Below are 17258 nucleotides of genomic sequence, written 5' to 3' on the forward strand. Positions count from 1 at the left end.
ACTACGTAGACCACACAACTATTCAAAATTAATGTACGGCCACACATACAAACTTGTTTCCAAATATTTGAAATTAACTGTGTAACTAATTTCGCTTTGAGGCTTTTTTCTCTCCGTTTCGTATCCGACTAGAACTAAAAACAAAATGGTAACAAGATCAAGTTTTCACACCAGCAAACTATTTTCTGCAATTTTCTCTTTCACTGTTAGTTGTTGTTCTTCTCCCGCTTTGGCCAGTAAATTAATATCGATTGTCCCAGATAACGACGAGAGAAAGATGGCCTTTTAGACTCTAGCAATTTATTTGATTCTAATGTCTTGTTCACAATATGACGAGAAATTACCTCTGTATCAAGCAAGCTTTAATTTAATAGTAAAATTATCCAATTTTTGTTTATGCGATTTTCTTCAGCAATTTACGATTCTCCTTTGGTGATGACAATTAGTTTCCAATAATAAAGTAAACAGGATAATTTATTAATCGAGATGAAAAATTAAGGGATGGGTCGTCAAAGCTTATCAACAGTCGTTAAAAAGGTTTCGATTGTTGTAGGAGAAACTCCTCCTTTATCAACTCCGACTCGTATTTCAAACTCTCTAAAATTGTCTCGTGCTTTATTTTAGTATCGCACACTGAGGAACGAATAAATTGTTAAAGAGACACTTGCTTGCCAAGACAGATTCGGACTTGTATTAGGCCTTGTTTACATGACTATGTTTCGTTTGATTTCACAAATATATGCAAATACCCCTTTTAAAAAACCTTTCGAATTTGAAAATATATAAACATATATAAAATTTTTTTTCATCAAAAAGAGACACTTTGTGATGAGAAAAGAAAAAAAATATTTATACAGACTATTTCAAATATTTTTTCAAATAGTATTGTTTTCGAAAATGGGTTTATATCTATATATTTATATATTAACTTTAGATCCATAGTTTTTATTTTTGGACGGGGAAATTGCTGATAGACAAACCAGCAACTCATCCAATTCTTTAGGAAATGTTTAATTTCTCCGAATAGCGTTTGGGTGGGCTGCGACAAGTTTTTAATCTCAATCAATGAAGTTCAGTTTAAGTACAAATTAGCACTAAAAGGTATAATTTCATTGAAGCCCGTTATTAAATCGAAGGATTCTTCCAGTATTGAAGACAATACTAAACAATAACCAGGAAAAGTTAGCCTATGTGACCCTATGATGTAGTTTGGCTGGTGTTGAACATGATCTTGTATTTGAGCCTGATGACGGCGAAGAGCGCGGAAAATCTTAGCATATGATGTAATCGAGACTAATAGGCAAGATGAGATGATAATGCGACCAAACCAACGCGCTATACGAGGAAGTAACGTGCGGTATAGAGTAGTGACAACGGTTATAATCCAAAGAGTAACGACAATGACTTATGTGCGCTTCAAAGTTACAATTTGTTTGTATCTCAGCCCCAACAACAAAGCCAAAAGTCTGTCCACGCTCATGGCTACCATTGTCATCAAAGACATTAAACATAAACCATACCCTGAAATAGAGGTTGCTTCCCATGCGAGTCGACAAAGTCTCCACTGTTCATGAACAACCGAAATCCAAAGATTTGGAGACGAGAGGCTGGCTTACCAGACCAACCAACAGATCAGTTGTTGCCAGACAACGATACAAGAGTTTGGACGGCGCATGGATGGAAGACCTAACCCTAACCTATTGGTATTTATTTTATTCAGATAAAATAATTAGTGAGACGGCGGCCGTCTAAAATGTTCTTTTCTGCTTTTGAAAAGAGTAGAATCACCCTCTAGGCCAGAGATTAAATATTTCAAACTAATTGCCTGTTACACAGATAAAAACAGGAAGTTAATCAGAATTTATCTGCCCCTTTTCAGATGAATTTGATTCAGGCAAAAATTTGAGTTTTGAAAATGAAACACTGACATTGACCTTCTTTTGAAAATTTTATTTAGTGCGGAAATGTTATCCAGTAGATTTGCGTTTCTTTGCAGGTAGCTCGAGAGACAATCAGTATAACTGCAAGCATACATTCTTCACATTTGCAATTCAGCAAACGGTCATTTCGTTTTCATGGACGATATTTGTAACTGTAAGTAACAAGAGATGTTTTTTTCAAGACATCACCAGCCTAACCACGATGACTTTAAGTGGCTCACTATCTGTGATAACATTTACCCAGAAACTTTCGCTAATTTCGCAGTAGGATTTACCTATTCAAAATGCAAATACAAACTGCCTATTCAGTCAAAAGATAAAGCAATTTCCCCACTGAGGAGCACCAGAGGATAACAGGCTTAAATTATCACTCTCTATCAATTTCGTAATAAGAGATGATTCTTCAACACAGTTAAAGAATCACCTTAAATTATTATTAATTTGAAATTATTCTACCTAAAAGGTCTTTGAATAGTACTGACACTAATTTCTCGAAAACACCATTCGTGTAAATTCGGAGCAAACAAAAAGGCTTGTCTTTTAATTTTTTGGCATTATTTGCCTTTGGTATGATATCGCTCTAAGTGGCAAGCAAAAAGACATCTGCGCTGTAAAATGCTTATTTTATAGCGCTGCCAAAAACCCTTTCCTATCTGTCATGCAATAAAACGTTTATTATGTTGATGAGATCTCTATAGGACTTGAGGCATTTCCACCCTTGGAAAACTGAAAATGAAAAGATCAATCCCAGACGTAAATCGTTTGAGGCGAAAGTTGAAACGGTGGCAATCTATAAATATAAAAGAAAAATATGTAAATAAGTAGAAATATACAATAAAAAATAAAAAAATAAAAGTTTTAATTTAGGTTTGCATTCGCATTTGAAGGAAAACGTTGAAAGACATCTGCAACTTTTATATTTTGGAATATGACCAAGCACAACCTCAATCAGGGAAAATTGTTAGTAAGAAATTCAAAACCTGTAAATAACGTGAACGAATTTTTAAGATAGGCAAATGAGTTTGTCAAATCAATCACTCTTATTTCATTCCTAATCTAGAAACTTCCCAGTTTTTTTTCTCCATGGTTTCCATTGAACCAGAATTAGATGTGACAAAACAGAATGATATACGTCCGCTTCAAAGTTACAATTTGTTTGTATTTAAGCTGCAGTCATATGGCGAGAAGTCTGTCGACGCCTATGGCCGTCATTGTCAACAAAGACACTCCACATAATACGTAGCTTGTGATAAAACTCGCGGTACTTGCGTATCGACAAGGAATCCAGTTTTCGTGAGCACTAAACATCCAGCTTGAAGCAGCTAGAGGCTGGCCTACGAGACCAACCAATAGATCAGTAGTTGTCAGACAGCGATACAAGAGTTTGGACGACGGATGAAGGGAAGATTCTTTGTGAAGGGCAATAAGGATGAGAGAATTTCCAACAAATGCTGTGATGGAGAGGAGAATGTTGACTGCTGCGAAAGAAAGTGATTCTTGTCGAAGTCCACCCACCAAGGAGGGAGAGCATGTCAGTTCTTCAAATGTTTTCGCCTGTGTTCCACTTGTAAAATTTGATATCAACATTATTCTGTCACTTGTTTCCTTTTTCGTACAGTTTATTTGTGATTGTAGCAAGAAATATTTTGTCTGAACAACATTCGCGGAGCGACGATCACTGAGACCTTAATGACTTCTTTGATAATTTTCAAATAAAACTTCTCTACCAGCCTTTCTTATTTACATTGCATCAAGATATATATTTTTTAATGTCAAAGAAAAGTAAATATTTTTTTTCCTAGAACCCATGAGGAACATCAGGCATTACTTTTATTTTAATTTTGCAATGTAACATTAACTCTGAAAAGCCCTGTGAGCCAATAAAGTATGTCTGTTTGTAGGAAAGAAACAAATTGATAGTTGTTGTTGAAGCCCACCCACCAAAGAGGGAGAGCATAGTAGTTCTTCAAATGATTTCGTGTGACTTCTACCGCTCCTGAAATTTGTTGTTGACATAATTCTGTCTTCGGCGTTTCCCTTTTCTTGTAGATTTCTGTTCTTGCAACGAACCTTAGGCTGCGTCTGTTATGAAATAGCAATTAAAGGCAAATGTAGAAACATCTTTATTTATCAGTTATTTCTTTCGCTCATCGACAGACCTCGAGCAAAAATTTAAGCGACAAGCGTTTTCTATCAGTCATCTTAATAAAGTACTTATACGATCATGTTTAACTCGAGGATGGTCTAACTGCATGGACAGCAAAGTGCTTGTCTGATTGTCTGCTTCATTCTTCGCCTCACTTCACTTATCTTCCAGCAGTAAAGAAACGGGTTTAACGTCGAGTTAAAGTAAACAAGGATAGTTGCCATTTCCCCTGTGATGACTAATTGTGATGAATATGTTGTACCATAAGTGACTACAATTGCCAATATATAGTATGGTGTATAACAAACAACTAATACTAACTGAACCCACAGTGCACTGTGCACTGCCTTTCTGTATCGCGCCATGTTCAGTGCATTTGGTTGGCTCAGCTGTTGTTGAATATGATTTTGTACTTGTGCCTGATGATGTCCGAGAGTGCAAAAAATCTTTGTGTACGAGGCGAGTGAAATAAGCAGTAAAAGTGGTATCAATATCGAGTCACACAAAATGGTTATACGCTTATCGAAAATGATGCCTAAAGAGGCAACAGGACATAAAACCCAAAAGCTAGCTACGATGATATAAATGCGCTTCAAAGTTACAATCTCTTTGTATCTCAACCCCAACAAAAGGGCGAGAAGTCTTTCCACGCTTATTGCCGTCATCGTCAGCAAAGAAACTCCACATAATGCTGCGCCTGTGCTGTAGGCTGCTTCCCCTGCGTAATAACAAAGGCTCCAGTGTTCGTGAACGACAGACATCCAATAAGTAAAATGGAGAGGCTGAACAACAAGACCAACCAGCAGATCAGTTGTTGCCAGACAACGATACAAGAGTTTGGACGGCGGATGAAGGGATGAGAATAAGAGAATTCCCAAGAAATGTTGTGATGGAGAGGAAAATGTTGACTGCTGCGAAAGAAACTGATTCTTGTTGAAGCCCGCCCTCTAAAGAGGGGGAACATAGCAGTTCTCCAAATGTTTTCGTCTGTGTTCCACTCCTACTTAAATTTTTTATCGACATTATTCGATATTCGTTTCCTTTTTCTTGTACTGAGGTGATCTGTTCTTGCAACGAGAAATATTTCGTCTAAACAGGAAACGCCGAACGATGATAACTAAAATTTTTCTTTAATAAACACGTTAAGACTTCCTTACTAGCGTTTAATTATTTAAAACGCGTCCAAAATTTGCAGCTGTGGGATGCCTCAGGTTTGAAACTGATACTGATTAATGCCCACCCTCTAAAGAGGGAGATTATAGCAGTTCTTCAATTGTTTTCGTCTGTGTTCCACCTCTAATGAAATTTGTTGTAGTTATTACTCTGCATTCGTTCCTTTTTTCTTGTAGGTTACTTAAGAGAGGATGTCAGCATCCATCGAACAACTTTGAAATATTGTGGCAAGTAGCCCAAAATTCTTTTTCTCTCCTACTTTCATATTTTGTAGCCCAATATGTTCTAATAATTGTGGTGTAGTTTTTTTGTGAAAATATATTTTAGTTTTCGAGAAATGACTTTTTCGTTCGACCGCTCAAACATGCAAAATTTTCACCGTGAATATTACCCGAGTTGTGTGACCTCATGTAACGACTGTACTGGACCTACGGTATTTCTGTGAACATTATCCTTTGTTTTATCATCTAAACTTACTCCCTTGTCGTTATTGAAGCTGGCAAAGTAATATTTATTTTTTGGTGAATATTTTTGTCCGACATACTTTTCCTATGTCGAAAAGTAGCATCAAAACAAAGACAGTTTTAACAATGATCGATATGACAAAATCTACTGAGCGTCAAGCTTTTAAAAGACCAAAGGATGGTTATAAAGTTACTGTAAAAATTTCCTTGTGTATTTGTGTTGTTCCATCTTGAGACGAACTCAAAGTCCGGCAAAATTTATTTAATAGCGACTATGAAATATACATGGTGCGCCTACTTGGGGTTTTGCATCCCCGTTTTGACTAATGTCAAAAACAAAACCGTAACAACATGTTACGCTGCCAGACCATTTTTTCAAATTCATTTTTTACCAGCTTTTTCACTTTCACTAGGAAATTCATAATGTGACATTTTGTTCTGGATTTATCTCCTTAAAAGCCTTAGTTTAAATGCGGGAGTCTTTAGTGCGCCACATCTGCATGTTTGTCTAATCGACAGAGTTTAATTTAAGCTTGAATTAGCATCTAGAGTCAAACGTGTAGACATCTGTGATAATATTATCATTTTATTTGAAAATTCATCTTCTCAGGAAGAAATAAATTTACAGCTGAGTGAAGAGGTTAAACAGTTATTTTCAATTTCGTAAAAACGATAACAAATTGTTTTTAAGTGACAACATCTCCAAAATTCAGTGATAGCAACGAGACAAATATTTCGTTTACACGCCAATTGCACAACGATGATTTCTGGAACCCTTTTTCCTACGTGACATCTCAAATAAAAACTTCCCGACTATTGTTTACACGTTTGAAATACGTCTGAAAATCGTTTGCTGTGTCAAAAAAGCCTTTGCTTTGTGTCTAACTTTTCACTGATGAACATCACGGATGAAATACGAATAAGAGGCAAATATTTAAAGACATTTTTAAGATTATGTTTTTCATGTTGCAACAAACAATTGCGCTTTATTTAGCCTGCGAGAAGGCACTCACTATTAGGGCTTCAGTACGAGTTACTTCGCCCATGAATAAGTTTGAGACTTTGAACAACACCACCCGGGGGTGAGGGAACGCCGTGCCGCAGTGCTAATAATGGGAACGATGTTTATACAACCTAGTTTAATCGAGTTGGGTGTCAATCAAATGTCCATATCATTTGCGTGAATAAGGTTGAGCCATGGCCACAGATGCAAACTTATTTCAAAATATTTGACTTAAACAGTGTCATTAGTAACATTTTGTGGCTCTTTTACCTCCGTTTCGTCTCCGACAAAACGAGAAACAAAACAGAAGGAAAGCAGGAAATTACTTTTTTGAACAATTTTTCGCTGTTTCTTTTACATTCTCTATTTGTTCTCCTCCTTTCTCGAAAAATTTTACAATGATTGTCCTGGAAAAATTATATAACAAAGTTCACCTAAATTTTTCTCTGCCAACGCTTTCATTTACACAGCAGTGACTGAATTCTTCATGTCGTAATTCCCCTAAGCGATTTGCCATTCTCCTCCGATAACCAGAGTTATATGACTATGCTAAATTGAACATGATAATCTATTGACCGAGAAAGAAAATGAAGGAATGGATACCTAAAAACTATCAACACTCGATGAAATATTTCGCAATCATTTGCCAAAGATGAAGTGAATATTGTTGAATAATTCCCGAGACGAAGTCGAGTTTAAAACTACACCTTGTTAAACCTACATAAACAACATTTATTATTTATGAACCTACGATCATTCTTAGTTGCTTGTTAAATAACTCCCGCGTATCATTCAAGCTCTACAAACTTCCTGTGTGCATCGTATATTAATGACAGCTCACTGACGCACGAAACAATTGTTAAAAATACCCTGTCGAAGATTAGGAAAAATTACTTAACCACCACAGATACGCCGCCTCGTTTTAGGTTGGAAGAAATTTCGTTTTTGCAAAATAATTACTCTCTATAGATTCAACATTTTATTCCGGCTTCGAATTAGTCATTTCATTTACCAACGCAGGATTAGCTAACAGACGAAAGACTTAATCACTAAAAGATGAGTCAATCCCTCCTTCAACAAGAGTTCTTTCATGGGGAATTTTCCTTCTGATCCCCTATGGTAATTCAATACCTTGATAATTAAACAAGAACATGTTCGTCGCAACCAGCTGTTGATTTCAGTAAACAACGTTTGAGTTTAATTTCAAATTAGCACTGAAAGGGAATTCCCTTGACAAACACAAAGACATCTGCCATATTTTTTGTTTTACAATACGAATAGGACTCCTAGAAAAATCCGACAAAAAACTTAATCGCTAAAAGATGCGTCAATCCCTCCTTTAACAAGAGTTCTTTCCTAGCGAATTTTCTTTCTGATCCTCTATGATAATTCAGTAGCTTGATAATTAAAAAAGAATATGTTCGTCGCAACCAGCTGTTGATTTCAGTTAATAACGTTTCAGTTTAATTTCAAATTAGCATTGAAAGAGAACTCCCTTGACAAACACAAAGACATGGACTATACTTTTTGTTTTACAATACTATGTGGGACTCCTAAGTCTTAAAAGATCTATTTTATCACTTCTTTAATGGGTGAAATAACCGTATCGTTTTTAGGGCAATAATTAGATGGTATAATATTGAAGCAAAGTCTGAGCTTATACAAAAGCTTTGAAAACGAGTCAGTAAAAGAAATTGTGGAACTTAGGGACGGCAGTTAATAACCCAGAAATGGAGGAAATAAAATCCTTAAAACTCAGAGACAACCTAAAGACACACCAGCGACAAACTGGAGATATGGTGACCTCTATACAAATGATGCGAAACTTGTTTTTCGCCGCTGCCAATATAATTTAAGAACATTGATCGATCTGTAATAAAATTCTGTAAGAAACAGAGATGGTCAATTTTATTTCGTATACTTTCGTAACCTTCAATTAAATATACCAGTACCGAAAACTTCTTCACATGAGCTTTACGAATATTTTTCTGATGTCAAAACAAATTCAAGACTAAAACTGGACCGTCTCTTTTGGCAATATGGCGTCAACATCAGCGTCGGGTGCTTTCTTTTAATTATAGGAAAACTAGTTGAAATAGTTTTCTCGTAACACTCAACATCGGCCTTAAACACATATCTTAAACTACTCTTCTGCATAACAAACAACTAATGCCAACTGCACCCACAGTGCGCTGTACACTGCCTTTCTTAATCGCGCCATGTTCAGTGCATTTGTTTGGCTCGGCTGTTGTTGATCTCGTACTTGCGCTTGGTGATATCTTAAAGTGTGCAAAAAATCTTTGTGTACGATGCGAGTGATATTACCAGGCAAAATGATATAACTAGTCAGCTGTACAAAAAGATTATAAGGAGATAAAAAATTGCACGACTAGAATAAAAACCCAAAAGGTAGTTACAATAATATACGTGCGCTTCAAAGTTACAATTTGTTTATATCTCAGCCCCAACAACAGGGCGAGAAGTCTGTCCACGCTTCTGGCCGTCATCGTCATCAAAGACACTAAAATCAATAGATTGCTTGTGATGTAGCCTGCGTTCCTTGCGTATCGACAAAGGCTCCACTGCTCTTGAACCACGGACCTCCAACACAGAGCATGGAGAGGCTGAGCAACAAGACCAACCAACAGATAAGTGGTTGCCAGACAACGATACAAGAGTTTGGACGGCGGATGCAGGCAAGATTCCTTTTGAAGGGCAACAAGGATAAGAGAATTTCTGGCAAACGCTGTGATGGAGAGAAGAATGTTAACCGCTAAGAAACAAATTGATAGTTGTTGTTGAAACCCACCCACGAAAGAGGGAGAACATAGCAGTTCTTCATATGATTTCGTGTGACTTCTACCGCTACTGAAATTTGTTGTCAACATAATTCTGTCTTCGGCGTTTCCTTTTCTTGTAGGCTTCTGTTCTTGCAACGAAAAATGGCAGCAAGGATTTCATAAGCCTAAGTTCCCAACCAACAATCCAGAAAGACTCACTTATTTAAAACACATCAGGAAATTCTCTGCTCGGTCAAAAAAAAATTTTTTTTCCCAGGAACCTTTGGGTTCGTCTGAAAAAGCAATTAAAGGCAAATACAGACACATCTGTATGTATCAGTTATATCTTTCACTCTCTTATAATAACATTCATGAGAGTATAATTTACGTCAAGAGATTATAAGACATTATATATCCTCTTGTGCACGTTCATCTTTCCTTCAATTAATTGACGGATTCAAAATAAAGTTCGGTAGCATTTTGTTTTACGTGACTAGCAAAAAATACTATCGACAGACCTCGAGCAAAAATTTAAGCATTCTCTATCGGTCAGCATCGCACTAAAAGTACTTATACGATCATGTATAACTCGAGGATGGTTTAACTCCATGGACAGCAAAGTATTTGTCTGATTATCAGCTTCATTGCTTGTCTCACTTCACTTATCTTCCAGCAGTAAAGAAACGGGTTTAACGTCGAGTTAAAGTAAACAAGGATAGTTGCCATTTCCATTGTGACGACAAAGTGTGATGGGTATTTTGTGCTATAAATGAATACAGTTCCCACTATATAGCGTGGTGTGTAGCAAACAACTAATGCCAACTCTACCCACAGTGCACTGTACACTGCCTTTCTGTATCGCGCCATGTTCAGTGCATTTGGTTGGCTCGGCTGTTGTTGAATATGATCTTGTACTTGTGCCTGATGATGTCTGAGAGTGCGTAAAATCTTTGTGCACGAGGCGAGTGAAATAAGCAGCGAAAGTGGTACCAATATCAAGGTATATAAAGCGGTTATTCGCTGATCGAAAATGGTGCATAAAGAGGCGACAAGACATAAAACCCAAAAGCTAGCTATAATGATATGAATGCGCTTCAAAGTTACAATCTCTTTGTATCTCAGCCCCGACAAGAGGGCGATAAGTCTGTCCACGCTTATTGCCGTCATCGTCAGCAAAGAAACTCCACATAATGCTACCCCTGTGATGTAGGCTGCTTCCCCTGCGTAATAAGAAAGGCTCCAGTGTTCGTGAAAGCCAGACATCCAATAAGTAACATGGAGAGGCTGAGAAACAAGACCAACCAACAGATCAGTTGTTGACAGACAACGATACAAGAGTTTGGACGGCGGATGAGGGGAAGATTCCTTGTGAAGGGCAACAAGAATAAGAGAATTCCCAAGAAATGTTGTGATGGAGAGGAGAATGTTGACTGCTGCGAAAGAAACTGATTCTTGTTGAAGCCCACCCACCAAAGAGGGGGAACATAGCAGTTCTCTAAATGTTTTCGTCGGTGTTCCACTCCTACTTAAATTTGTTATCGACATTATTCGATATTCGTTTCCTTTTTCTTGTAATGAGAAATATTTCGTCTAAACAGGACACGCTGAACGATGATAACTAAAATCTTCCTGTAATAAACATATTAATACTTCCTTACCAGCGTTTAATTATTTAAAATGCGTCCGAAATTGAAGTGTGGGATGTCTCAGGTTTGAAACTGATGCTGATTGATGCCCACCCTCTTAAGAGAGAGAGTATAGCAGTTCTTCAATTGTTGTCGTCTGTGCTCCACCTCTTATGAAATTTGTTGTAGATATTATTCTTTATTCGTTCCTTTTTTCTTGTGGGTTATCTAAGATTGCAACGAGTAATCAGTATTTCGTCTAAACAGCTCACAACCAGCCACGATCAATAACAACTTATACTTCTTTGATGACATTCACGTAAAGACTTCCTCACCAGCGTTAACTTATTTAAAATACGTCAGAAATCTTCGAAGTGCCTCAGGTATGAAATGGAAATAAGTAGAAAATGGAGAGTCATCTGTGGTATCGTTCTTTTGAAAGAATGACGAAAAATCTCTTTTGACCTGAATCAAGTTTCACTGATAGAGTGCTAACCAGGTGTCTATAATGATTTGTATGATGAAGGCACTAGACAGGAGTGTCGAAACGTTGGGTCTATGAATTGTAACTTCTCGGTTGCATTCATTAAATTTTTAAACCAAAGAAGCATCAAACCATGTCTGATTTGTATGTAGTTCAGACTTACATCATTATTAGCCAGTGAAAATAGACGAGGCGGAAAAACCACTGTTTTGCACCAGCTATGATGGCCCCACGCGTTTGATATCACTAATCCTGGAGTTCTATCGGTACCAAAATATTCCCTTCTTTGATGCCAATTTTTATTCAAACTTTATATTTTTTCATTTTCGATTTAAAGTTTTTCTTACAAGTGCAGATATGGTTACTAGACATTCTTAAGAAGTGATTTGAACGCTGAAAAATGCGATTATTACTCTTCTTTAAAAATCTTTCTTTCTTGGGAAGCTTCTTTCAAATCTCTTTGATAACTCATTGTGGCGACGGCAGCTTTAAAAGTAAAGAAGCATATATTTGTCGCAACCAGCTGTTTATTCCAGCAGGTTAAGTTGAATTAAACTTCAAATTAGCATTAAAAGTTAATTCCTTTGGCAAGCGCACAGACATCGGTGATATTTTTGTTTGAGGATATGATAAAGAAACTCTCTTTGGTCAGTTTTGAAATGACAACATAAATATACTGTCATTCTTTTGGGCTGGTAATTAAGTGCAAAGATTATCCTTGTATTGTGGTGAATTCTGAATTCCTAAAAAGCTTCATGGAAAAAGAAGCGAAAGTTAGGAATAATTAATCACTCGGGCTGGAAGACATAAGATCAATAAAACTTGAAGAAAACTTAAAACACAGAATAGAAAACTGGAAAAACTGGAAATATATCATATATATATATAAACTGGATATATCAAATATTTCAAAAGTAGAAATCTGTGATAGCAACGAGACAAATAGTTCGTTTACACGCCAATTGCACAACGACGATTTCTGGAACCCTTTTTCCTACGTTACATCTCAAATAAAAACTTCCTGACTATTGTTTACACGTTTGAGATACGTCTGAAAATTGTTTGCTGTGTCAAAAAAAGCCTTTGTTTTGTGTCTAACTTGTCACTGATGAACATCACGTATGAAATAAGAATAAGAGGCAAATATTTAAAAACATTTTTTAGATTATGTTTTTCATGTTGCAACAAACAATTCCTCTTTATTTAGCCTGCGAGGAGACACTCACTATTAGGGCTTCAGTACGAGTTACTTCGCCCATGAATAAGTTTGAAACTTTGAACAACATGACCCGGGGGCGAGGGAACGCCGTGCCGCAGTGCTAATAATGGGAACGATGTTTATACAACCTAGTTTAATCGAGTTGGGTGTCAATCAAATGTCCATATCATTTGCGTGAATAAGGTTGAGCCATGGCCACATATGCAAACGTATTTCAAAATATTTGACTTAAAATGTGTCATTAGTAACATTTTGTGGCTCTTTTACCTCCGTTTTGTCTCCGACAAAACGAGAAACAAAACAGAAGAAAAGCAGGAAATTACATTTTTGAACAATTTTTTGCTGTTTCTTTTACATTCTCTATTTGTTCTCCTCCTTTCTCGAAAAATTTTACAATGATTGTCCTGGAAAAATTATATGACAAAGTTCACCTAAATTTTCTCTGCCAACGCTTTTATGTACACAGCAGTGACTGAATTCGTCATGTCGTAATTCCCCTGAGCGATTTGCCATTCTCTTCCGACTATACGACTATGCTAAATTGAACATGATAATCTATTGACCGAGAAGGAAAATGAAGAAATGGATACCTAAAAACTATCAACACTCGATAAAAATATTTAGCAATCATTTGCCAAAGATGAAGTGAATATTGTTGAATAATTCCCGAGACGCAATCGAGTTAAAAACTACACCTTGTTCAGCCTACATAAACAACATTTATTATTTATGTCAATCCCTCCTTTAACAAGAGTTCTTTCCCAGCGAATTTTCTTTCTGATCCTCTATGATAATTCAATACCTTGATGATTAAAAAAGAACATGTTCGTCGCAACCAGCTGTTGATTTCAGTTAATAACGTTTCAGTTTAATTTCAAATTAGCATTGAAAGAGAACTCCCTTGACAAACACAAAGACATGGACTATACTTTTTGTTTTACAATACGATATGTGACTCCTAAGTCTTAAAAGATCTATTTTATTACTTCTTTAATGGGCGAAATGACCATGTCGTTTTTAGGCCGATAATTAGATGGTATGATATTGAAGCAAAGTCTGATCTCATACAAAAGCTTTGAAAACGACTCAATTAAAAAAAAAATTGTGGAACTTAGGGACAGAAGTTAATCACTTAGAAATGAAAGAAATAAAATCCGTAAAACTCAGAGACAACCTAATGCAAGTTAGATAAGTTAACAAAATATGTGACAGAGAACAAGCAGTTGACCAATAGAATAGTTTGTAAAGAGTATAAGAAGAGTGTGTTAGAATTTGAAAAGTCAGATGACAACATTGTTCGAAGTATTGCAACATATTATGCAAGTGGTGTAATGGGGAAACGAAAGTACAAAAGTGTAAGACTGGTGCTTTCAATGAAATCAAATGAAGGCAAACCAGGGAAAAGAACAAGTATTTCAATTTGTAAAGGCTGTAAGGTTCCAAAGCTTCTAACTTATAGTAACCTTGTAGAACAGTTAAAAAAGATTGACATTGGGACTGTTCATGAAATTGACCCACACTATCTAGAGGGCTTAGAAACTGAAAACCAAGTCAATGGTGCATATAGAGACTTGAGACAATACCCACCACTTGCTGTGTCCTCTTAATAAATGTGATGGTGAAAGGCGTTTCAGAAGTTATGGAAACTTTTGAAGTTCCTTTTCTTGTTCCTTTACTCTGCTTAATAAGGAATTCTCGGACTGAGTCTCTGCTTAGCTCAGATAACTGGGCAAAATCTCGAATCAGTCTGTTCTCTCTGTTATAGTAGATTATATCTGTGTTTTTCTTCGTTGTGCACAACACCATAAGCGGAACGGGCCTTTTTAACCATCTGTAAAATTAAGGAAAATATTTCCGAGGACATCGCCCTTTTAAACTCTACAGTCCAAGCGCTTCGGGCCTTCATTCTTGGACTGAGGCGCCTATGGAGCATCTTAAGCCACATCTTCACTTCTCCTTCCAGGAGTGCTGTCGCTGGAATTTGTGACATTTTAGCTCGTTTCAAAGAGCTTTGGCCCACACGGTTTTTTTCAAAAATTGAAGTGAGAGCTGTTTTTACTTCTTCTTCAAACAAAAAGAAATTATCGACTTCATCACGTAAAGGACGAAGAGCCACAATAGCATTCAAAATGCTATTTTCAGCCGCCATTTTGAAAACTGCTTTGTACTTTTATTCGCATTTCCGCTGTACAATCTCAAACAACAGCGGGCGACAAAGTTCCACTTCACGGCACGCGCCAGCCCGGCGTGAGATACACCAGCGACAAACTGGAAATATGGTGACCTCTATGATGCGGTACCTGTTCCTCGCCGTTGCTAATATAATTTCAGAACATCGATTGATCCGTAAAAAAATTCTGTAACAAATAGAGATGGTCAATTATGACAGGACGGAAAAACGCGTGGACTGTAAGTACCTCCCGTTGTCCCATACAAAGCCTTAGAAAACTTAGTTAAATATACAAGTACCGAATACTTCTTCACATAAGCTTTACGGCCTCAAACACATATCTTAAACTACTCTTTGAAGTTTTATCCGATGTCTTCATATTGCTAAGAGGGGAAAACATGAAATTAATTGTTTGCATATGTTCTCTTCGATTATGACATCTTGTATTTTAGTTTAGCGGCGAGAAACCATATTTTTGAAAACACATAGCTACCGTTGCCTAGTCTGTCGTTAAATTGTTCTCAGAGATATAAAGACTATTGACAACAGCTTGCGCAACTATTCTATTGAGCGACTTATTTCTTTTTATCCAGTAATCGTGACTTAATAAGTCTGCTTTGAAAGTCTGAAGAACAACCCGATGAAGACCTAACTCAGCAAAGTGCTTCTTTGATTGTCTGTTTCACTGATCGTCTCACCTCACTCATCTTCCAGCAGTATAGGAACGGGTTTAACGTCGAGTTAAAGTAAAGTAAAATAACTGCTACTTTCCATGTGACCACTAAGAGTAATGAATATTTTTTAGTATAAGCGATCACAATTGTCACTGTATACATCGGTGCATAACAAACAACTAATGCTAACTGCACCCAGAGTGCACTGTATACTGCCTTTCTGAATCGCACCATGTTCAGTGCATTTGTTTGGCTCGGCTGTTGTTGGTCTCGTACTTGTGCTTGATGATATCTGAGAGTGCAAAAAATCTTTGTGTACGATGCGAATGATATTACCAGGCAAAATGATATAACTAGGGAGCTGTACACAAAGATTATAAGGAGATAAAAATTTTGCACTTAAAGAGGCGACGAGAGTAAAAACCCAAAAGGTAGTTACAATAATATACGTGCGCTTCAAAGTTACAATTTGTTTGTACCTCAGCCCCAACAACAGGGCGAGAAGTCTGTCCACGCTTATGGCCGTCATCGTCATCAAAGACACTAAAATCAATACATAGCTTGTGATGTAGGCTGCGTCCCTTGCGTATCGACAAAGGATCCACTGTTCTTGAACCACGGACATCCAAGATAGAGCATGGAGAGGCTGAGCAACAAGACCAACCAACAAATCAATGGTTGCCAGACAACGATACAGGAGTTTGGACGGCGGATGCAGGGAAGATTCCTTGTGAAGGGCAACAAGGATAAGAGAATTTCCATCAAATGCTGTGATGCAGAGGAGAATGTCAACCGCTAAGAAGCAAATTAATTGTTGTTGTTGAAACCCACCCAATAAAGAGAGAGAGCATAGCAGTTCTTGAAATGATTTCGTTTGACTTCTACTGCTACTGAAATTTGTTGTCGACATAATTCTGTCTTCGGCGTTTCCCTTTTCTTGAGGGTTTCTGTTCTTGCAACGAAAAATGGCAGCAAGGATTACTGAAGCCTAACTTCCTAACTAACAATCGCTTAAAGACTTACTCATTTAAAATGCATCAGGAAATTTTCTGTTGGGGCAATATAAGAGAATTATAAATTTATTTTATAAATATATAAATATATAAAAAAAATTTATTTTAAATATATTTTTTCCGGGAACCTTTGAGTGCGTCTGTTATGAAATAGCAATAAAAGGCAAATTTCAGTATTTTTACAGTGCCGCAAAGAGCCGCTCTTTACCACAATCAAATTCCATTCTAATAGGTTGCTAGTCAAGGGTCCGTATCTTTCGCGTTGAGTTAATAATGGTAATTGAACTGAGTGGAGTGCAATTTGTATAGATAATCACATGATTTCGAGTGCAATTTGGAGTAAATAAGTACGAGTAAATTTTTTTAAATACAAAACTAACAATTTGCTTGTTTATTCCAAATTGCACGATAAAAATCATGTGATTTCGTGTTAATAGTATACATGGAAAAATACGAGATGGCTTATCATAATTAAGCATAAGCAAAGCGCGCGCATCAAGTGGAAAAATAATTTATTCAAACCGTGCGTTCGGTCAAAACGACCGCGTGCGATCAAAACAATAATAT

General features: G+C 36.8%; 1 protein-coding gene and 3 pseudogenes across 3 annotated transcripts; all 4 read right to left on the minus strand.

Moving 5' to 3' along the window:
- Positions 1–2289: 2289 nt before the first annotated feature.
- Positions 2290–5151, minus strand: LOC149038061 (melanocortin receptor 5-like; annotated as a pseudogene). Its single transcript, XR_016181419.1, has one exon. The product of XR_016181419.1 is annotated as a melanocortin receptor 5-like (transcript).
- A 4951-nt stretch (positions 5152–10102) lies between these two features.
- On the minus strand, positions 10103–11051 carry LOC149038062 (melanocortin receptor 5-like). Its single transcript, XM_089188551.1, has one exon. The coding sequence runs from the start codon at positions 11049–11051 to the stop codon at positions 10107–10109; it is 945 nt and encodes a 314-aa protein (XP_089044677.1). The 3' UTR covers positions 10103–10106.
- A 3001-nt stretch (positions 11052–14052) lies between these two features.
- On the minus strand, positions 14053–15052 carry LOC149038063 (uncharacterized; annotated as a pseudogene). The gene has a single exon (XR_016181111.1). The product of XR_016181111.1 is annotated as an uncharacterized LOC149038063 (transcript).
- Positions 15053–15657: 605 nt separating this feature from the next.
- Positions 15658–16588, minus strand: LOC149038064 (melanocyte-stimulating hormone receptor-like; annotated as a pseudogene).
- Between the last annotated feature and the right edge of the window lie 670 nt (positions 16589–17258).

This window comes from Pocillopora damicornis, chromosome 11, assembly GCF_964200805.1.
Source record: "Pocillopora damicornis chromosome 11, jaPocDami1.2, whole genome shotgun sequence".
Taxonomy (NCBI): Eukaryota; Metazoa; Cnidaria; class Anthozoa; order Scleractinia; family Pocilloporidae; genus Pocillopora; species Pocillopora damicornis.

Bases quoted from the DNA above. Each gene is read 5' to 3' on its own strand.
- LOC149038062 (XM_089188551.1), bottom strand. From the start codon at position 11,051: ATGTCGATAACAAATTTAAGTAGGAGTGGAACACCGACGAAAACATTT.